Below are 24328 nucleotides of genomic sequence, written 5' to 3'. Positions count from 1 at the left end.
AAATTGATGTACATTCATAATGATGATAAAAAAGTTACCCCTCCTGTAGATGAAATTATGGGTTGCAATATTTGGACACTGCTGGATTAAAGTTCCCACAATTTTTTAAGCCAACTAACAAAACATAACAAGTTTTAAATTTTGGTAATCCGTATAAATTACAGTCCAATGGCCCCTCCCTCCCTGTTTATATACCATTGTTTGGTGGGTAATGTCTTCTCAGTATTATCAAAGATTCCCTTCTAAAAGTTTTGAAATATTTTATTGGTCAAATTTTGTAAATCCAACTATTAAGAAGGTGAAAAGTAGAGAAAAAATAAGCCAATTGATCATTATTTAGAGATGTATATCATTGTGTCGTTTATTTTCTTATCTTTTTAAATACAGATTCCCCTGATTAATTCTATTGGTTTTTTCTCCCAGGCTGATCTTACAACCTTTTGATAATGAAACCTTTATCTCGTGTAACTCTTAATTATCGTAAAATGTAATACAATTATGTTGTACGAAAATGAGTTGGTTTTTGCCCCCCAAAATTTGCTCATTAATTTGTTGTACCGAGAGGTCGGATTAAGGTCAGGTGCAGTAATATAGGAATAGGTAATTTGGAGAATAAATCGTTATCGTAGGTAGACATTGAATTTGGTATTTATGTTCGTCTGTCTGATTGAGTACGCTATCCGTTGCTTATTAACAGATTTTAGATACCTAAATAAGTCATCCTTACAATAAAGTAACAGGATGTCTGTTGTCTGTCTGTTTATCTGTTTGTCTGTACCGAAGGATCTCGCTAACCGCTGAACCGATCGGGTTCTCCTTAACAGGGTAGCTTCTCATAGGTCCTGGGAAGGTTTATAACCATTTTGGGGGAAGGTTCCACCACCCTCCCAAGAGAAATCACAATAAATCGAAGTACAGAAACTCCTTTGCAACATTGCGAGGTATCGTAGAAAGAGACTCCTACGCAATATAGCTAACCAAAAAAACAAACATTTAAAGTGCAACTAGGGGCGTAGCCGCTAGTATTAAATATGTCATTGGTTTTATCAGAATCTGCGAAAAATTAATTTTACTGTTCTAAATTATAAGTTTCTTATTAGCTTGTCATTGATATAATTGTCTTTGTAAAAGTAAAAATTTAATTATTGTTTATTAATTTACCTAACCCGCTATCCCTGCTTGGTTTTTGATGAATTTGCATGTTGTGATCTTATGAGCTTCCAGAAAACTTTGCCACAAACTGGCAAACTGTTATGTTTTTAAACATGTTACAAAAATATTTATTTAGAACACTGTGGACAATAGAAGCATAGATTAGATAATTCTCACAACCCAACGAAATCTTAGGGGACACACTGACAAACAACATTGCAGATTATAGATTCTACTTTTACATGATCTTTTTTTCAGCAAAATTGTTATAATACAAAAATAGATCTTCAAAACCATTCTAATTTTTTTTTCCGAATATTAATTCATTTTTGTACACAGTTAATACATATGTACAGAGAAAGAAACATAAAGAAAGACATTAAACATATGCAAACATGAAGCAGATCATTAATAAAAACCAATTTCTTTAAAAACTATTATTACAGCACAGAAACATACTAAATAGGGCTGATATGCAATTGTAAAATCATGGTTCTAAGAGCTCTAGAAATGGCAGAAAGATAACAATGATGCCAACAAGAATAACCATTCAGCCATTATAATTAGAGTGCTGAAATAAATAAAGCTAAAATACCCATGTACATATCAGTAATAGAAAGACCAATGGTGTTTAAATTAATCCTCATCCCATTCTTGATTCCAAGAATTATTAGCTCTCTAAATGTAATTTTTTTGGGAAATAGTGTAGCCAAATGTATTGTTTTTAAAGGGACTTTTAGTTTTCTAAAAATCTCTGTTACTACAAGTCTTCCAATAAGATATTATGTAGCTAACAAATCATGTTTTATCACAAAAACAACTTACAATATAGATCAGTTGAAATTGATTACTTGTACGTTTAAAATAAAATATTTAAACTGACATTTATTTTGAAATAATAAAAGCAGTATCAATCAAATTCATTTGATATGCTTTAATTTAGTATTCTTATTTAAAGTAATTTTTCTTTATTTCATATATTGGAATATCAGATTTTTCTATTTTTTTAGGTATGAAATAGTTAATTTGCCTCTTACAAATAAAAATCCTCTGCACACCCTTGATGTTTTTTTTGTTCAAATTCCCTTTAAACTGCCCCTTACCCCAAAAACCCCTCATTGATAAAGTTTAAAATCATGAATATGACAATAAAAACTGAAATCAGACTGGGGTAAAGCTATAAGTATTCGTTTAATTCAAATATAGTTAATGTCTTACGTAGGGGAATGCCTTGGCACATACAGTATGACCCTCGAAAAAGTATTTTTAAGCATCTGCAGCCCTTATTTCTCAATGAATTATTAAAAAATGCATATGTCCTTGTTCTCCATAGTATTCCACATAAGTAGATATAAAAATATTTTTTTTACCTCCATTAACACCAGAGATTTTTAGTGCTAAAGTTTTGAAAAAGTGACTGAGGAAAAAGTAACTTTTAACATGAAACGACTTTTTCAGCAAAATTAAGCTAGAAATCCTTTTATTTTTGTTACTAGCAGAAACTTTATACAAAAATGAAATAAAAAATTTAGTTTTTGAGTAAAAAGCATTTTTTTACACATATTTTTTGAGTCTTTTTAATTTAATGATATTTTGAAAAACTTACTTATTAGGCAAAATTGTTTAAGATTAAAAAACCAAATAAATCTCTATGAATATAGCAGGAAAATTGTTTTTGATTCACAATCCTAACTTTAATAACAAAAAAGTTATAAAGAAAATAAAAATAAAACATAATGATTTTTTAGTCTATAAAGCTTAATTTACCCCCTATTAAATAATTGAGATGTCAGAAAAGTAGGCGGAGCAACTGTCATAATTAATCCTTTTCTATAAATAAGGGTCAATAAATAACTTAAAATTTGCAAATAATCAATTCATTCAGTAGTATTTTTTGCCATTAAAAATTTATATTTTTTGGTGGAATAAAAAAGAAATATTTAGTTAACTTGTTTTTCTTTGTGTCTCATTATTCAATTGTCAGAAAAACATAATATACCCATCCAAAAAATAAGAGAAACAAAAAAAAATCCTTTTTCTCAGTCACTTTTTCAAAACTTTAGCTCTAGAAATCTCCGGTGTTAATGGAGGTAAAAAAAATATTTTTATATCTACTTAGGTGGAATACTATGGAGAACAAGGACATATGCATTTTTTAATAATTCACTGAGAAATAAGGGCTGCAGATGCTTAAAAATACTTTTTCGAGGGTCATACTGTATATTGTTACTACTTAACCAGTTGTTCTAATCAAAGGTCATGATGACTGTAATGCCAGTTTCCTAGTTTTCCTCTCATCTTTATTGATATTTAAAAGTTACATTTTCTGCTTTATATTTTGTCGTAATTTGTGATTTATTGACAATGCCTTCCAATCTCTTTATCTATGTCAATCTGCATATGTTGTTCATAAAAGTGTCATATAAATGTGTTTTTTTTTGCATAACTTGTTTCTAAGAGTTGTCATTTTATTTGTGTTTGTGTTTGTTTGTGTGTGTGTGTGGGTGTATGTATGTGTGAGTGTGTGTTTGTTTGTGTATGTGTGTGTGTAATTTGTTTTTAAGGATCAATAAAAAACTTACAAATATATAACTGATCAAAAAACATACATTAATTTAAATTTTTGAATGATTGTATTGATTTGATATGTGCACGGATCCAGGGAGTGGCAATGGGGGCAATTAATCTTACTCCCAATGTTTTATGTTTTCTTATTTGGGTAGCTTGTAAATTGGGTTCCTTTCCATTCTATGAAAGTTTTTTTGCTATATTAATAAAGGGGGAGGTAGGTTGTCTTAAAATTCCGTAAAGTTGTTAGTTTCAAGAATTTAAAATAGAAGTAGAGCTTTAAATTACGTATGGCAGTTGCTCTAATATAGTACAATATAGTACACTAGCGGCTACGCCCCTAGAGGCCTCTAGGGGGCACTTGAGGAGGAGAGAGTCGAATTTAATAACCCAATTTCTTAGTTTAGATTTTAAAAGAAAAATTAAAATTTTTTTTTTTTTTTGGGGGGGGGTGCGAGATTTTTTTTATTTTTTGGGGGGGGGAGGGTTGCCCCCCCTCATTTTTAATTTTATTAAAAAAAATTTTAAAAAAAATTTTCGGGGGGGGGATTTTTCATTTTTTGGGGGGGGTTGGGTGTGTCCCACCCCCCAAGAAAATAGTTATAAACCTTCACGGGACCTATGAGAAGCTACCCTGTTAAGGAGAACCCGATCGGTTCAGCGGTTAGCGAGATCCTTCGGTACAGACACACAAACACACAGACACACAAACACATAGACAAACAGACATCCTGTTACTTTAGTATAAGGATATCCACGTTATATCCCATCAATGCAACTGCCATGCTAAATTTTAGAGTTCTACTTCTATTTTAAATTCTTAAAGCTCACAAAAATTCCGTAAATGTGTGAGTTTTAAGGCTGAAAAACGGAACGATAATATTCACTAAATATTTTTCACTAATATTTTTGTCTAGTTCATTTCAATAAAGAATACACATATTTAGTGAATATTATCGTTCTACTACTGTTTTTAAGCCTTAAAACTCACACTTTTACAGAATTTTAGCACAACCTACCTCCCCCTTTGTACTTTGTTTTGTTTGGTTAATTTTTGTTTCCTTGTAATGTCCCGACCAATTTCTAGCATTAAAAATTACATCATAAAATAATTCATACTTGTAAATTGTTATTTACTAAATAATTATTCTTAAGAATTGAAAGTTTCATTGAAAATGTGATTTCAATTTTGCATGACTTGAAACAAAAATTCAGAGATAAATACATAAATACAAAAATATTGATGCTTTTCTAATAATGAAGAACAACTTTCCTACAATAAAATATTTAATGATAATTAAGGATAATAAACTGTCATACAGTAAAAACTTTGTAGAAAGCTAGTGCTCTACTAAGACTGTGCAGAACGTATAATATCAATAGAGAATGTAATAACTCTGGATAGGTATTGATCTTCGAAAAGGCGTACAGACATTAATAATTTTAGAGAATCTAATTTGGATTTTATACAAAGTTATACTTAAAGCATATTCTTTTAATATTTCAAAACAAGATATTCAAAGCTGATCCCCTTATTGATGAAATTATTCAATTAAAATATGACCTCACAACATTAAATTACATCCAAATTATCATACTATAAAAAAATTATATATTACTAGCGGTTTCGCCCCTAGGCTCTAGGGGCTTTGACCCAAGAGGTAATTAAAAAAATAAGTACCTTTGGTGCTGCAACCACTACATTTCAAATTGACTACCTAAAAAAATCATTCCTTAGAGTATGTAAAAACAGTCTGAAAATGCCCTTTTTATATAACTTTTGACCCCTTGTGTTCATATGTCACTGTATCTTTTTGCGAATGTGATCCCCAAAACTTATGATATAACATTCGGAAGCGAATGCACACCTTTACAAGATTGTATTAATTTCAAGTTATATTTGTAATGATCATGTGGAGACTTGTCAAATTTGGGAGATTGCACATTATTTAATCTCTTAATAGTTATTTATCACATCGTTATATAGACAGTTTTCCGCGGATATTAAAAGGCCCCGGATGACAAAACTGGTATTAATTTTATGATTTTGATTTTAATATTCGTGGAAAATTGACTCGAATACGAAGTTATTCATGATTTTTCACTATTGATGAGAACCGGTTCTAATCCAGCTGATATTAATCGGTTTTGAATCCATACTGGAAAGTCTTTTCTGAAAGTTGGGGAAATGATAATGATTTAATTTTTAAAATTCTTTTTTTTGACATAAATGTATCACGAGGAGATGGGTTTGAATCTAGACTGAAATCACACCAAACCTAGAGACGTTAAAAAAGGAAAAGAGATAAATTTCAACCTCCTAACCTAATATTTTTTTAAACCTAAAATAAACAAATTTTCCTAATTCATATGTTGTACATATTGTATTTTGACATGCTTTGCATAAGGCAAATATTAAAACAGTGGCGTACAGTAGGGAGGTGTTAGGGGTGCCAACACCCCCTTACATTAGGAGAGCCTGCTTTTTTTTTTCACCCCCTACTGGTATCACCCCCTTCTGGTGATTCACTGTGCACGCCACTGTATTTTAATATACCAATCATTTATATTTCTTAACAAAAAAGAAAGGTAACTGTTCATAGATACCTTAAGCTTCGAAATCTGAACATTTACATATTGCTTTATTTCTATAAAAATATTCGTTCTTGTTAAGTTTCACTGATTTTTGTTTCTGATTGACCATCTAGATCGATAAATCTATTACTAACTATTTGGTAGGACGTGTAGCAACCTTACAATAAGGCTATAAAAAGATGCGAAGCAGCTCTTTAATTAAACTCTTCCTTCACTGACTTATTAACTCAATTAATGTTTATTTGTTTCAGGATCTGTGTGTGCTACCCTAAGTATGAGCGCAAGACTGAAAACTTTACAAAGAAGAAACACGACTACAGGTACTAATTTTAGGACTTACACAAAAAAGTTTTTTTTCTCAACCCGTCTCCATATCTATTTATTAATAAAATGTCTGTTTATATGATTTTTTTGCCTAAATGTGTTAATGTTTGCTTGTCTGTCTATGCAATTGTGTCCGTCATCCGAAGTAGGGAATAAACAATTAAATTATTCTGTTCCTTTTTCTTATCATCAATTACAAACTATATAAAAATGGCAAAACTTTATATACAAAAATGTTGAAAACATAATAAGATTATTCGTCCATTATCATATCTTTGCAAACATTGCAAATTGCAAACATTGGCTATTTGCATGTTAATAAATTTAAGGAAAACTTAAAAGTAAAAGCAAAAACCAGTGCAACTTTTAATATTGATTTTCCATATAACCTTGGAAGCCAGAGGGATGACGCAATAGTTATTAACTGTCGTCATCAATAATTCTTAACAATCTGTAATGTAAAATTTCGTGTTAAAACAAGGTCGATTATCTCTATAAAAAGCGCAGCTACAGCAAAAAAAATGGCATAATGCAATAAGGATTGTTGCGTTTGATAGCTCATAGTTTATTTAAATTTGAATAAAATTTATAAGCTGTCAATAAAAAATTAAGTGACGGTCATTTTACATAACCTACTAAGTCACTCTTTCCAACCCTTGTTTTGTAGAAGCTACGCTATAGAAAAATTAAAAAATACATGTTTGTTATAACACAATTGCAATTTATAATTTTTTGCATATGTACAACTTTTTTATTTGTCCGCCCCTAGCCACTTGTGGCATCGCCCCAAGAGTACGGCGCGGATTATATTCTTGCTGGACATACAGACACAGACCAAGCTTCACTTTGCCCAGCTTGTTTATGAACTTCATTGTCCTTGTTAAAAAAGAAGCTTTTCTATAAGCAATAAAATAACAAAGCAATGTTTTTACATAGTTTTGTATTTGAATAAATATTTACTTGATTCTTTTTTAGGTGCCAGTGCTGCAAGCGCCGCTCTGAGAAATTCTGGGGGTGGGGGCGAGTCCCCCGAGGGAGAGGAACTCGACCAAGGAGACGGAATCAATAATGAACTAGTCCTAAGGTATTACAACCCTTTAAAATAAGCATTGCAATTAAAGAAGTCGGTACAATTTGTCAAATATTTTTGTATTTTTTCAATATTATCATTATATTTTGTTGATTGCAGTGGGAGGGGTTGCTTCCACTTCTCCATCAATTTATTAGACATTTAAAAACAGTGGAATCCAAAAAGTATGGCTTGTTTCATTAATATCAGTCTCCATTTTTGCACTAATTAAATCCTGGCTTAGATATTGACCTGAAATGTAAACATTTGTTTAATCTACACCATGCTTAATCAAAGAGTGACTACAATTAGACATCTTGTTTTCAATTGGTAATGGTTTTATGTTCCTTGCTGTATATTACAAATAAAATTTTACACCAGTTCTCGTCCATCTAGTAGAATTTTAGAAAGGGAATGCTTGGTTTTATAGTCATATTTTCGAAGTAGTTTTTCTTCTATTTAATTAAAAAATAATAAAGTACGTTAAAAATATACTTAAAATCTTTTGTTTTTAAGGCTATTAGAAAAATTTCTTTATTTAACTATAAAGATTAATAATCTATTATGTACATCTATTCTAAATCTAATGAATGGATATTAGTTAAATTCCACAGCTAATTTTTATTAGGATTAGAAATGCATTTCTAAATGTACATTTCACTTTTTAAAATTATCTGGAATTACATTAGAGTATATCATATCATAGGAAGTCATGTAAAATTATGGCCCAAGGAAAACATAGAACTGCGATTGAATTTACAAATAAATAAGCTTTCATGGACTTTACTCCCCTTAAACCCCATCTTTGAGGCAAACAACTAGGCTTCATTTACTGTTAAACTAGTCAATTTATATAATTTTCATTTAATGTATAAAAAAATGGTATAAAAGAGGCTCCTTTTAATGTTGTGTAGATTGTTCATTGTTTAACACAAGAAAGTGTTAAATCTCAAGTAGAAATAAAAACAAGGATGTTAATCTTTATAACAAACTCGTAAGAAAAATATAAAAAGAATCTATATCAAGTGCAGAACTAAGTAATTTAAAGTGCTGATATTCCTAAGATGGGTTAGGGTTCATCCATCCCCCCAATTCAATTTTTGTGCATCATAATATAAAATAATAAAATGAAAAATTTGTTCGGGGGGGGGGGGGTGGAATTGTCCTTCCTCCCCCCACCCCTCCGCCTATAAAAATCATCACAAATGAGTTTAGCGAATACTACCAATTTTTTTTACCACAGATAGACAAACATCTAATTCATATTATGTAGTTTCTTTAACACTTTTTAATGAACAAAAATTAATCAATTTGTCAAGTACCCAAATAAATTATAGAGTATCTACTCTTGCTAAAAAAAACTCTAAAAGAAATCTCATATATAAGAATCCTTGAAATTAATAATGTATAAACATTAAGAAGCATTGTTTATATAAAAAATCTATTGTTTGTGAGTACTTGTTATTTTATAATAAAAGAAATTCAATGTTAACAAGCGAAACATTAATTTTTTGTTGAAGTACTTTTTGTTCAATTATTTTACTTTTTTGTTCTTTTAAAACAAGGAGATCTAACAAAAAATATATTACTTCAGATATATGGCATAAAACCTGCTTTAGTACAATTCAGGGTTTTTGAAACTCTTGGAATCTTAAAAGGCAAAAAAAAATTTTTGGGAAAATGAAACATAATTCAATTCTAAATATAGAGTCGCTTTGCTCTAATTATCTAAAAAGCTGGAATGATAGAGCATTAAAAATCTTTTTAGAACCACAATGTTTCAATTGAAGATAAGCCAAAGGATAAAGTAAATAAATTATAATCCTTGGAACTTGTAGGATTTATTAGTAGGATGTCTATTTGTCTGGTTGTTGGGTTTTTCTTAGCCGTTTGATGGGTACATGGCGTTCCTGCAACTGGCAGAAATACAGCTGGATGTTTTTTTGTCAAAATGTAAAAAACTCTGCCAAAAATACAGTCATACTTAAAGTAACCGACATAAATACATCTAACAAAGGCATTTATACATCCAAAATTGCCATTATACATCTATTTCTTGCCAATTTTACATCTAAACTTTTTTATAAATCATAAATACATCTGAATTTATTCAATTTTTATGGTTTAATAGTTATTTATTGCATCGTATTATAGACAGCTTTCAGTGGATATTAAGGCCTGGGCTAACAATTTATGATCTTTATTTTAATATTAGTGTAAAATTCTCTATAAATTGATGCTATACATGATTTTTTTAGTAACCTGTTCTAATCCACCGGATATTAATGGGTTTTGAAGCCATACTGGAAAATATTTTTCAGCCTTTCTATGGGGTTTATAATTATTTGAAGAAAAATTGGCATATCTCTACCATTTTTTATTTATTTTATTTATTTTTTCACCCTAAATCGTGTGTAGGTTTATAAAATCCTTATACTAAAGTAACAGGATGTTTGTCTGTCTGTCTGTGTGTCTGTCTGTGTGTACCGAAGGATCTCGCTAACCGCTAAACCGATTGGGTTCTCCTTAACAGGGTAGATTCTCATATGTCCTGGGAAGGTTTTTAACTATTTTAGGGGAGGGTACTACCACCCTCCCAAAAGAAATGACAAAAAAATTGAAAATTTTCTTAAAATCTGGGAGACTTCAGCGTCAAATAAGGTGGTATCGTACATAAAAAATTAACTTTAACAAACAAAAACATTTAAAGTGCCACTAGAGGCCTCTAGGGGCGTAGCCGCTAGTGATAAATATAGTAATTGCTCAATGCTTAAGAAAGATAGATAAACAAATGTTCAACATTTCATCAAACTAATTTTATTTTAAAAGGTTTACAAGTATTTTAAGAGACATGACGCCCTTTCTTATCGAAATGCTAGATTATTTTAAGCGAAGTTACGCTATAGTTTTCTTTGCTAGTCTGAACGTCTATGTTGTTATTAGTAGTTTCTATGTCCTTTGTGACTATAACAGACAATTAAACGTTAAAACATATTCTGTCTGCAGGTTCTAGATGTTCTAGGTTTGAATGTCCAAGGAATTCTACTGTAGAATTTTTTTTGTAAATATCACGTCTTTGACATGTTTTTAGCTAAGAATCGAACTTAACAGCTCACACAAAAAATTCATATAATTTTATAATAATAAAAAATTATTGGTTTATTGTTTTGTTGCGCTGCTGTTTATTAAATTATCCTTGTTCATTGAAAAAGGTGTGTATGTATGTATGTACTATATATAAAAATGAAAGGAAATATGGTTAAAAACATTACAAATGGATTTGTCGTTTGAGAGTTGGATGGCTCACATAAAAAGTAATTTAAAACAGTACAGGCTGAGATTGGAGTATTTTCATCAGTAGTGTAGCTACTCTATAGTAATGGTATGATGTAGGTCCGTCTGTGTGTCTTGAAGCCCCAATAATCAAGTATTCTGTAACATTCTAGTTTACTTGCGGATTTTGAAAGCTCTAAAACATGCTTTTTAGAATTTACAATGAACTATATATCAAATGTCTTGTTTCATTTTAGGAAGGTTTTTATGTATATGTTGGGTTGGTTTTAGGCTATTTTCCCCTTAACTGAGATGCTAGGGGTGAAGCAGCTATTTATGTTAAAAGAAGCAGGATCCTAAAATTTTGTCTCATCTGTAATTACCACCTTTCCTCTTATACAAAATTACATTTGGTAACACAAACACACACACAACACACGCGCACATACAGGGAGAAACGGTCATAAACTTCGGCTTAAAAACTAATAGAATCATTTTTTAAGTCATGGCACATTGTCTTAACAATACGACGATTTTTAGCACAAAAACTTCACTATCTTTATTTTCATTTAAATTGACAAATTACTATAGGCCAGGGTTATTGGTACTGAATGGCCTCGTAGGTTTACCATTTCAATGAAATAATTCAAAGCATAAATTACAGGATAAACGTTAATTTATTATATCAAATAAACATACAGTACTAAAAAGATTTTAGATTTAAAATAAACATATTTTAAAAACTACAATGTAGAACATTTTACATGAATTAAACGTATAATAAAAAATAAATCAATTTTAAACCAATTTAATTATCCTTACATCTGTTAGGTTAAAGAAGTATATTTAAGGAAGTCGATAATATGTCATTTTTTCCGCTGTCTTCCGCCATAAGAGTTAAACAGAGCAACTAAATGACTTGGAAAAACAAGGATAACAACATCCATAAAAGTAGTAAAAATAAAACTTGCTTCTAAAAAAACAGTTTAATTGACAACAAAATTAATGAGAAGGTAGATGTTTATTGGTCAGGGGAAAAAATTCAGCCAAATATCTCTATTAGTAGCCAAGTAAATTACATTTAGGAATAACTTACAGATATAGAGTAGCTTCGCTACCTAATATAAGGAGGATGATAATAAAAAGATAAAAAGGGAAGCTTTTTGTATTTACAGTTCAGACTACAAATATTTTTTGTCAAAGCTTAGATGTAGGATGATTTTATTTCTTTCTTAAGATAATTTATACAGCACACGGAAGCTTTTTGCGTTTATCTTAAACCTACATTATATAAAGCTAAAGAAAAAAAACATAAATATTTTTCCTTTAATTTGAATTCTCTATTATGAGAACTTATTATAAAAGTTCACATATTAGATTGGTTTTCTATTAAAACTTCCCATACGAGATATTATTGTACAAATGATTTGTTTCGGGTATTAATCCTACTAACATAATAGGCTATTTAAGGACTATAGAAACCGCCAAGTATATGAAGTAAACGAATAAGAGTGGTTGTAGTTATTACGACGGTAGTTGCTTTGTCCCCTATCTTGGAAGGAGACAAATACATTGTGCCTAATAGTCATAAGAATTGCCGCTTCAAGTTTAGAATTAATAGGTTATTTGTAGTATGATGATTTATCTTTACAATGACTGAAGTCAAATGGACAAATTTAACAAACATAATTTAGGTTAAAATGTCATAAAAGCCATACGTTTAAAAACTTTAAATGTCTCCTTCATCAAAAAAGGCCACAGTAGCCTGGCTATTAAAAAAGGGAACTGTACTGAATGCTGATGGCGTTTGTAATAGTCTTTTAAGACAACCTTAATCGTTTTTAGGCCTTTTTTAAATCAGGGACTAAAAGAACGGCAAAAAGCATTCATAAAATAATTTAAAAGGGAATATTACTCGTAACCAAAGTTTAAAGATAGTTTTTAAATTGTTCTCGTTACTTGGATTACGAGATCTTTAAAGCATCCCCCCCTCCCCCTTTAAAAAATAAATATCTCAGAAGATAAAAAAAATCACAAGTGTTTAATTTTGTGTATCTGATAATTTTTATTAAAATGCTTCATGATAGGGCCACACGTCTTACAGACTAACAACCCTTTGTCTGCAAGTTCTTTATGTGAAAGTCTTAAATATAACCAAAAAGTATAAGATGACAAACAAAGTTTTAATAAACACCCAAAGAATGGAGTAATAGTTATTTATCGCGTCGTATAAAAGACAGCTGTCCCCGGATATTAAAATGAAAACGAGGGGCCGACTAATAAAACTGGTATTAATTTTCATTATAATATCTGTTGAAAATTGTAATACGATGCTTTCCATAATTTTTTAGTATGGCTGAGAACCGTTTCTAATCCAGTGGATTTTAATCGGTTTCGAAGCAAAACTTGAAATTTGTTTAACCTATCCCTCAACCCTTGGACCATTGATTTTTTATATTTTATGATGAGTGATTTATTTTAAATAGGTTATATTTTAATGATTGGTGGATGACACGAAATACTTTGTTTCATTTCATTTGGCTTTGGTGTGTGGTTTTATGAGCGCAGCTACTCTAAAACTTACACGTCCATACGCCTGAAAGTGTTCATAATATCAATAACCTTCCCTTTTGTTACTTAAATTCAAAGATAATAAATTGTAAATGCTTAAATAAATTAAATGAGCTTATTGTTGTTTTATTTGAGTATAATCCCTTTCGTGGCAACGTCTCTTAAGGGACGTTTCGTCGTATTTTGTTAGTAGCTTTTAAAAGGTTATTTTAGGTTAGGTTAGGCAATTGGCCCCGGCGGGTTAGAGGCCCCCCACAGTGACTTGAAATAGGAGAAAAGCTACCGTGAAATAAGAAGAAACGCCCCTTATGAGGCATTGTCACGAAAGGGACTATAGCCTATTATTTTATTTTTTTTTCATAAAGATATTTTAGTTTTTGAACTGATTTTAAAACGTGTTATCAATCTAACAGAAATAACGTATTCTGTGATTTATTGACAATACATGCTAAAATCATTCTCTTTACTAAAAGAATATTATTAATGTTATTTTTTTTTATTTTCAGTTGTCCCTACTTTCGGAACGAGATTGGGGGTGAAGCAGAAACTCAGATTGCTCTGACAAGGTCAGTTTTTAAAATAACATTGTGAAGAAAAAAGGCATTTAGTTTTTACCTTTTCCACCAGTTAAAATGTTTTAATGCTTCTATGCCAAGGTAAGGTCAAAGCGACCTCCAAAAAGATTTGTAAATTTAAAAATTTACCATATCTTACAGGTTTTCTTTGGATTCTAGAAATACTTTATTGGCTGAAAGTAATAGGTATAAAACAATTTGGATGTAGGTGTTATTTTTGTATGGTGTCTGTTTGACTAACTGATTTTTGGCAGGGCTCGGCAGCAACGGCCAACACTTAATTCTCCTTAAAATTTAAATTTGGAAGCCTGTCTTTCCCATTTTTACCCACTTATGTTTTTATACCCCCCCCCCCCTGGTTAATCGCTGTGAGTTTTTCACGCCTTCTATTTTATATCTTAATTTTTTTCTCAGAATTTATAGATTTCAATTAGTATGTAACTTTTTTTCAAACTCCTATTGAAATAAGTTGAATAGATTGTATAAAGACGTAACAAGAACTAATTTTCATTTAATTAACTTTTTCTTCAGACATATATTCATAGAAAAATTAACAAGGATGAGAGTGTAATAGTTAGTGCAGCTATAAATAGTCAGGGATCTTAAGGGACAAGAGATTTTACAATAAATTGATGTAAACCCCAAATTATTAAATCAGTCTTACTACAGAATAATGTTAAAAGCTTGAACGCTGCTAGCATGTATTTGTGGTATTCGGCAACCGTGAGCCATGTCTATGGCACCCCTGATCTGGGGTTCGGTGGAGGGTCAATGGCCCTCCCCCGAGTCCTGGGGAAGGGGTCTAGTGACCCCCTCCCTACGCTTAGAATTAATGATTTGAATCTGTCATGTTTATTATGGTTAACTGTATTCTTAATTCTCCCCCACCCTTTCCAGGGATGGGGGAATCATTATTGCCCAAACTGACCATTGTATATGTATTATTTATGCTTTTATGTTATGATTATTTATTCCTATCCATGTAATTATTGTTTGTTGTATATAACTCCAGTATCTCTTAACCCTTCAATAAAGTGACAACTGAAAGTAGATGTTGATCATTATCTAGTGAAAGCTAGAGAAGCGTAGCTTCTCTATAGTAAGGTGTCCACGTCTGTCACACTGCCGTAATCTAATTGAACTCCGGTGTCTGCCATTGATCCTCGGCGGATACCACAACTTTGGTGACAGCTGTGTGAGATTACGGCGAACCACAAGTGTAGAGCAGACGCGCATCTGAGGCTAAGGTACTCCCAGCAGTGAATCTGGCAAAACTGACGCAAGCAACCTGAATTACCCACCCTGGACAGCAAAGTTTAACTCTGCATCCGGCAGTTGTGGAAGCAAAACAGCGAAATCTGACGAATAACCGCGAGCAGCGCCGATATCTAACGGAGAATTGAGCGCCAAAAGGGCTGAAACAGGCCTGCGGACCGGCTGAAACAAGCCAAATACGTGTAGACGGCTGAAAATAGGCCAACTTTACTGCAAGAAATAGCAGGATCCGAACCAGTGGCGCTAGCAGGACGGGACATTCCCTGCCGCCGATAGGCTGAAACATGCCACATAGCTGCAAGCTGCGAGCTAACATACGGGTGTAGTGCACCAGAACAGAGAAAAACTACGTCAACCCCGAGTATCCTGAGAAGCTACAACGCAGCCACCCATCTAGAAGACAGATATTATATCACATTTGCAGGGATTACCACCCTAATGTGATGGCCAAACAATAGATTTATGAGCAAAGCTTGGCAAACAAATTGTTGTGTTGTGATAAATCTAAGAATAGAACAGGCTTGGATTACTGTGTATTGTGATAACAGCTAAAAATAGAACAGAGTTGGTCAACAAATCTGTTATGCAATTGTGATAAGGACAGCAATAAAAGCTAGATGTAATGTAATCAAAACAATCTCAAGCCCACAGCACAATAACAATACACCCCTTATTCCAAGGGAAGGGGAGGGGCCCCTCTCCATTTGAAGGCAAATACAATCAGGGTTATATAACAGATAAGCCTGAGATTAAGAAGCAAAGGCCCCATTACACCAGCACACAGTTACCCCCCTCCCTCACAGTGGGAACGGACGGAGTTACCCCCGTCCCCTCACGCGCTTCCCCCTTCCTACCCACACTAGACTAAGTCCGTCTGTAGTGTGGAGCTAGCGATCGGATACACAGAGCGCCATTCACGGGTAGCGCAACAAAGTGCGGAAAACATCATAAATCCAACGGACGAAGCGGACCAATGAGGAAGCGAGCTGAGGGGTGAGAGCGCGTTTTCCCTGTGTGCGCGGATTTGACGGCGCGAACGCGCGTTACAAGGACAGGAGATTCCACGCACACACACACACACACACCCACACACTTTCACACCAGAGCGGAGCTACTCCATAGCATCTAACAGGGGTATTTTTAGCAAATAAAGAATTGCAAGTTTCTTTCCTCCTAGCTCTAGTGTGATAAGGGAAAACCCAATCAGTTCCTGACAGCAGTTCAGACCCTCAACATCTATCTACCTCAACACCTAACTATTGATAAGTACAGCTAAGTTATATCTTTGCAACTAAAACTCCCAACCTAGTGATACAAACAGTGTTGGCTGTTAGGCTAGGAAGCCTCAAGTGACAACCCATTCATTGTAGTCTTGTATAACTTTGTGCCCGCCGTTTCACCGTTGACCCAATGGACCAGCATCAAGTCCCAGGAGGTGACCAAGCCCCAGGATGGCTCCAGGATGACCCTCAGCCGGCCCCAGCCGAGTACCGCAAGCTGATGCTGAGCAATCTGCCTGCATCCAGTTGCCCCAATATGACGAGTCGGAGCCAATGGAGATTGGCTCCTTGGCTCCGGGTCTCCACCAGATGGGGAAGGTCGCTCCAGATGACAAGGTTCCAGGCCGCTGCTACCGCTGCCAGGGGAGAGGCCACCGAGCTCGAGACTGTCCAACGCCTGTGGAAGTTAGCCTAGAGGAGAGGCGCACCCAGCCACGCCGTGACCGTTCTGCCAAGTGTGAGCGTTGCCACTATGACGGCCACACGGCGGCCGAGTGTAGAGCTGACTGGGCCCAGGTAGCCAGCCGCAGGCGCACCGCCGACAAAGGTGCCCCTCCAGGGAAGCCCAGCAGAGTGGCCCATATGGAAGGGAGCGCGCCCCCAGCACCACCACCGCAAGCAGCCGCCCCCAGAGCTGCGGACCGAGCCGATGGGATGCCGCAGTTCGGGACTGTCCCAGCTAGGATCAACGTACTGGGCGGCGCGGCTGAGCCCAACCGGGTTGGCCTAGGCTTCAGTCTTAACCATCTGGGGCCAGAGCTGATACAGCCCAACAACATAGCCGAGCCAGAGGTGCTGAGGCCCCAGCCTTTCAGCCTCAACATGATGGAACCTGCCCGACTGAGCCTACCCAGCAAGAGTGGAGGGGCGCTGCCCAGCGTCCCTGAGACGGTGTATGGGGAGGCCCTGGCAGCCGCGGAACGAGAGAGGCAGGAGGTGCTAGCCAGCACCTCTGCATCGATGTATGGGACGCCACCCGGCGTCGCCACCTGGGATGATGGGGGGGTGCTATCCAGCGCCTCCCACCGTGTGCCTGGGGCGACAACCGTCGCCGCCACCGAGATACCTGGATCCTGGAACGAGCCAGCCTCCACCCTGATGTCTGGGGCGACAACCGTCGCCGCCACCGAGAGACCTGAGTCCTGGAACGAGCCAGCGGTCCCAGAGGAAGGGGTGACACCCGTCACCCCCAGCCAGCCAGCGCCACCAGCCTGCAGGGAGAGCCCAGCTACATGCCAGCCAGCGCCACCAGCCTGCAGGGAGAGTCCAGCTACATGCCATCCAGAGCCCTCTACCAGCCAAGGGAACCCAGCGGCTCACCATCAGGATAAGTTGAATTTGTTAAATGTATTGAATCCAAAACCTTGTAAACACCCAGCCTTGCCTGTGCCCCCTGCACTTGAGGCTGGGGAGATTGAAAATTGGGAAAATAAGGACTTGCCTGTGCCACATGCACCTGAGTTCCTAGGGCAGGGGAGGGCATTGAGTCAGGGCGAGCCTGTGCCACATGCACTTCAGCCCCATGCCACTGGGCATGCCTTGGACCAAGGAAGGGAGCACTTAGGGCTAGGGGAGCCGACACCCAGGCAAGTGCCAGTCGCTTGCCAGTCTGTCATTGGGGAGGGTATCGGGGTGCCTCGGCCGCATACAGATAACGCTCAATGGAAATTTGTGTCTAGCCAGGAGCAGCCCAGCCGTGTCCAGCCCCAAGAAGCAGCCGTGACCAGAGCCGGAGATCCCCAGCCGCGTGCACGAGGAAGATGGTTACCTGGAAGCCTCTCCCATTGGTGGATGGTCCTGTGGGGCCTCCTGCTGGCAGCCGTGTGGCCTACAACCAGCTACGTCCTGGTGGGGTGGGACTGTGCCAACCCCACCCATGTCACGTCTTACAATAAAGAAAAGATGTGTGACACGGAGCCCCTACACCAGGAGGTGCCCCTGGGCCATGACATCCACGTCCTGCAGCAAGTCAAGGTGAGGGAAACCACTGGGTTCAGCTGTCAGCTCACCGTGTCCCAGTGGACATTCAGGTGTGGGGTATGGGGTCACCTTAAGGTGACCTCGGTCCCCACCCTCATGAGGCCAACCAAGATAGACCCAGAAGCGTGCCGAGACCTGGCCAGGAACCGAGTATACACGTTGCCAGGCAAGACCCAGCCACTGACGTTCCAGCTGAACCACCCCCTGTTCTTCACCATTGATATGGTGGGCGCCCTCGTCAACAGCCCCGAGGGGGTGGGTTGCGAGGGGGAGGACGTCCACTTTGAGGGCCAGCTCTACCGCAATGAATTAGTGCTCCAGGAGCGGCGGCTGCTGGTCAAGGAGGAGACCTATGTGGTGGAGGATGGACGGGTGGAGTCCCAGTCTGACCACCTGACCCTCGATTGTCCCCATTCTGAGCTGTCCTGTATCACTGGGGAAGCAACCTACGTGTGGGACCACCTGGGAAGAGATTGCCCCTTGAGGCTGATCCGCAGCCTCCAGCCCAGCCTGGTGAGGGATGCATATCTGGTTGACCATCAGGCCCAGTTTTTCATCAACATGACCAGCCCCACCTCAATTGTGAACTGCGACTTCGAGGCCCATGCCACCAACCATCCAGCGTTGTTTGTGGCAGCTGACCCAGCCGCGGCTGCGCTGCCCCGAGTGTCGGCCAGGGATGTTGACGTTCCCCTTCAAGCACAGATCCATGCAGGTTATATTGGATTTACCCTGGAAACACGCATGAGAAGCACTGCAGCAGAAGAAGTAGCGGCCAACTGCTGGAAGCTCCAGCAACTAGATCCGGCCCACCCGGTGCGTGTCCAGGGGAGCACGTTCTCGGTACTGAGGGGAGACATCCTGCTGCAGCTGACCTGCCAAAGGCACAAGTATGTTGTCCGCGAACACAAGGAGTGTTGGGACAAAGTGCCAGTGGAGCCCACAGGTTTTGTAGACGCTGTGACGCGGGTATACAGTGAGCACGCCACCAAGATTCCCTGTTCCTCCACCTACCCCCTGACTGTGCACGCGGAGGAAGGCTGGATAGAGTTAACCCCTGCTCCCAAGAAGAGGCCACCCCCGCTGGATACGCCTAAGCAGTTGTTGACAGACCCCTTAGATGACTTCAGTTCAGGTGGTTTGTATTCACAGGCTGAGTTGAACGACTGGCAACAACTGCTGGCGTTCCCAGCATACAAGAGCGCCATGCTGACCGGCCTATCCTATGGCTCCTGCGTTCAGCAAGGCAGCTGTTCGGCCACAGGAGACCATGGGATAGTGTCCTACAACATTGACCGACTGGCGGAGGAAGGAGAGGCAGCCCTGGATGTCTGGGCAGGATTTAGACAAGCCATCCACGAGTGGGGAGATGGCGCCGCCATCCTGTGCTTGCTGCTGCTGATCCTCAAACTGCTGGGGGACCTAACCATCATTTCTCTGGCAGCAGCACAAGGAGGAGTCCGGGCAGCCCTGAATGCGATATCACAACTGTTCCTGTACCACCCAGCCTTGTATAAGAAGGCGATGGCTAGAGCCAGGCTCAACCATGCCAAGTCCCGGGACTTTTCAGTGGACTGGGATGCCATTCCCATCGGCAGGGAAGCAGCCGAGGAAATGGTGTCTATGAAATCAACGGACAGCGGGCATGACCGCCCAGGTAGGCCAGGACCGCCCTCTGGCAGACCCCGCGGCCCCTCAGGAGGACAGGCCGCTGCTCAGACAATCAACCTGGCAGCCAGTGCCCCAGCCGCTGCCAACAACAACCCGCAGGTCCCACTGCTGACCGTTCCAGCAACAAATGTGCCACCACCAAACCTAATACCTGCCGGCGCTGACCAACGTATCCAACCCAAGTCAGCCTCTGCCTTCTATCCCACATTGGGAGCCCATCAACCCTAAGAAGATACTCACCACTAGGATTCCATTGAATCATTATCGTTTGTATATATTTTAGCCCTAAGGAGCGGGCCGAAGGCCTCAACCACTGTCGGAAGTCTGGTAGGGAAACCATCTCCCAGCCTTCCGAGGGGAGAGTTGTGGTATTCGGCAACCGTGAGCCATGTCTATGGCACCCCTGATCTGGGGTTCGGTGGAGGGTCAATGGCCCTCCCCCGAGTCCTGGGGAAGGGGTCTAGTGACCCCCTCCCTACGCTTAGAATTAATGATTTGAATCTGTCATGTTTATTATGGTTAACTGTATTCTTAATTCTCCCCCACCCTTTCCAGGGATGGGGGAATCATTATTGCCCAAACTGACCATTGTATATGTATTATTTATGCTTTTATGTTATGATTATTTATTCCTATCCATGTAATTATTGTTTGTTGTATATAACTCCAGTATCTCTTAACCCTTCAATAAAGTGACAACTGAAAGTAGATGTTGATCATTATCTAGTGAAAGCTAGAGAAGCGTAGCTTCTCTATAGTAAGGTGTCCACGTCTGTCACACTGCCGTAATCTAATTGAACTCCGGTGTCTGCCATTGATCCTCGGCGGATACCACATATTAACTAATCAAGTTTATTAAGTCTTCATAGTTTTAAAGGTAACAAATGAGTGAACGTGTTAATAAAAACTTTGGAAACCAGTGAAATAACTTTTCATATAGAAAACCATTGGTCTTTTGTAAAGATCGACTGTATTGAATCCTTTCATTGATTTTAGTTTAGATATACCCTAAAAAAAATAGAGTAGCTATGCAATTGCAGACAATTTATCGACGATTATGAATAATCTATATATAAGACCTTTTCAGTGAAAAACAGACCGCTTAAAAAAAGACTTATAGAGTAGCATTGCTTGTAAAGAATAAAAAAGAAATCATGAATAAGTTTTAAATTGATTTACAGCTTTTATATTGCTCATGTGTTTATTACATGATGTGCATTGGCATCCGCTTATTATCAAATTGACGAAAAGATACAATAGCAAAAATTTTAAGAGTTAATGTTTGTTATACTCGATTTTTTCTAATAATACCATAGATAAAATTTTTGAGGATATAATTTTCGGTAAGCTTTATCCCAAGTAAATCGACTATTATAGATGACTTATCCGAATGAAATGAAAAAAACGCCCTTTTTTCACTTAAATGATATATTTGGGGAAATGAGTGCACATTGTTTATTACATGTGTATTTTATTAAATATTTTATTTACATAATTTTCATATTTAATGTTTTAATTTTATTAAAAATAAATAAAATAATTATGTAAATTATTAAGCTCGGGGGTCTTATGGTATAATACAATGAATGATAAATTTTTGTACATCCTTAATAGCAAGGAACCAAATTACTCCTTCTGTAGATTATATTTATTGGACACTGCTTGGAAACCAAAATACAATACAAGTACCCAAAGTATTTGTGTCAAAGAATAAGATAACATGGTTATAAAACTTTGTGTACTAATCTAAAATACCCCCTTTTTCCTTAGTTGTATAGTTAGTTAGATTTTAAAAATTTCAAGACATACATATATTAATTATAGAAAAGAAACACACATTGAAGAATGAGAATTTTAAATATAACACAGAATGTTATTGCAGTTATTTACAAGAACGTTTTCTTGCATTATCATTGAATCTGTTTGAAATAAAAAGCATACATTACATTTAGAGAAAAAAGAGTAAAAAGCTAGATTTAGCATAGCATTACAGATATAGAGACTTACAGACAGACATAAACACATACATAGTAGCTGGGAAGTTAAAGTGTTAAAATAATGCCATGCTTTAATAACTTATTTAATGGATCAAATCATGACAATAAAAACTTAACCATCAAATTCTATGTGATAAAGAGGGTGTGTATTCATTACCACATAAATTTCACAATATCAACTAATCATAACCGCATATAATTACAACAGTACAAATTTCCCCCTTCCTTCCCCTCTTATTCTTTTACTATTGTGAATTTTGCGAATATGAAACGTGATTTTTTGCGGTGTTTGATGCACTCCGATAAAGAGTAAAAGTAATGGTTTAATTTATTAGGAATCTTGCAACTAAAAAAAACGTGGTCCCTCATTATCGATTTTAAAATAACAGTCACTTTAAAATACTTACAGTTTTTTTGTCGATAACTATTTCGTCATTGTACAATAAGGCCCAGAAAACAAAACAAAAAGTATATTTTATGTCAACAACGAAAGTTTTAGAAGCTAAGAGTTTATATCTGTCAGTCTGTCTGTCCTTTTGTTACTAATGCTAGGATGGCCCCAGCATATACCAACTAAGAAAATAAATCGTATAAAATCACGAAACCTATTCGTGATTTTCAGCTGTCGTTGGGGGCAACACATAGTAAAATTGACGACTTCTCCATTTGCCCCCCAAATATTATTTAAGATTTATTTTGCTTGTTGGTTATACCTTATACCTGGGATGGCCCGACTTTTATAATCAACCCTTTAACATATAAACATTTGTATAAAAAAGGGAGAAAACAAATTTTTCGTCCATTGGCCCCTCCCTGTATCCCGAGAAATAGTTGATCTGTAATCAATCACTGCTGCTGATCTCTCGTCAAAATATATTTAGACAATAACTATTAAATTCAAGTTTAGTCAGGGACAGGACAATGTATGATAAATTAATCTTTCCTCTCTCCTTATTATGATAGTTAAAATGCTACCTATGGTACTGAAATATTACCTGAAGTTTTGGGTACTAGTATTTTAAGCTACCAATGATAGTTGGGTGGGTGCGGGGGGGGGCAGGGAGTAAGGGAGGGGACAATGGGCAATTAATTCAATATAAGAGTTATCAAAGAAAGGGCATGAAATCCAGTTTAATTCAATAAATTTGTAGGAAATTATAAAGGGATTGTTAATTGAATAATAGATTTCCATAGCGTCATGTAAAGTGAAATCACAACTTGTTTTTGATGAAATATATTGAGGTTTTTTGGTGTGATTTTTATATTAAAAGATTATTGGACCCGGCCAGCTGCTAGCAAGAATATGACTGCCCTTTTTTATTCTGTTTATTTCCCTTGCCCCTTGCCCCCACCTCCCTTCTCCCCGTCTGCTACATTCCAAACTAACACAACGAGTGTTTATTTCCCTTCCCCCCACTTCCCTTATTCCTTCTCCCCGTCTGCAATATTCAAAACATACATAACGAGTAGCGGCATTCTATGCGCAAGTACCCAAACTCAGTCAGAAACTGCTAAATTCTTGCACATTCCCTTTAAGCCAGTCCCCAAAGTCTGAGACTCCTAAAAATTGAATATTCGATCCATTGTCCCCTCCCTTACTCCCTGGGTGGGGGAGTTTAATTTATCATTCATTGTCCTTCCCCTCCCTGAGTTAAGAACTTGTTTAAAATTTTGTTACAATTTAAGGAGAATCAGTACTTGAAACTAACTCTTAATACATTTGAAAAATTAAAGAAATTCTGCTAAATTAATATATTTATTTATATTAATAGAGTATTAGGATGTTTGTGTGTCTATTAATTTCCTTATTCGTTTTCCTTAAATTAGGATAGGTTTTGCTTGTTGTTCTTGCTGTACAAAAGGTTAAAATCAACAATTGGTCACCGAAATTTAAATTAACAAGTAATATGAATGATTAATAAATATTTCTGCACATCTGACTCTAGAAATTTAAGTACAGCGGGATAAGGCAATAGTAAATAACTTGTTATACATCTC

General features: G+C 36.8%; 1 protein-coding gene across 1 annotated transcript in view; it reads left to right on the top strand.

The window, feature by feature from the left end:
• LOC145324895 (uncharacterized) overlaps positions 1-24328 on the top strand; it is a 177670-nt gene that overhangs the window by 64183 nt on the left and 89159 nt on the right. Inside the window, exons 7-9 of the mRNA XM_080167615.1 lie at positions 6567-6635; positions 7615-7723; positions 14059-14118. Of these exons, the coding sequence (XP_080023741.1) occupies positions 6567-6635; positions 7615-7723; positions 14059-14118 (238 nt within the window). The remainder of the gene's footprint in view (positions 1-6566; positions 6636-7614; positions 7724-14058; positions 14119-24328) is intronic.

The sequence above is a fragment of the Acartia tonsa genome, chromosome 7, assembly GCF_053477335.1.
Source record: "Acartia tonsa isolate MP-2025a chromosome 7, ASM5347733v1, whole genome shotgun sequence".
NCBI classification, from domain to species: Eukaryota; Metazoa; Arthropoda; class Copepoda; order Calanoida; family Acartiidae; genus Acartia; species Acartia tonsa.
This window is presented reverse-complemented; position numbering and strand designations above follow the sequence as displayed.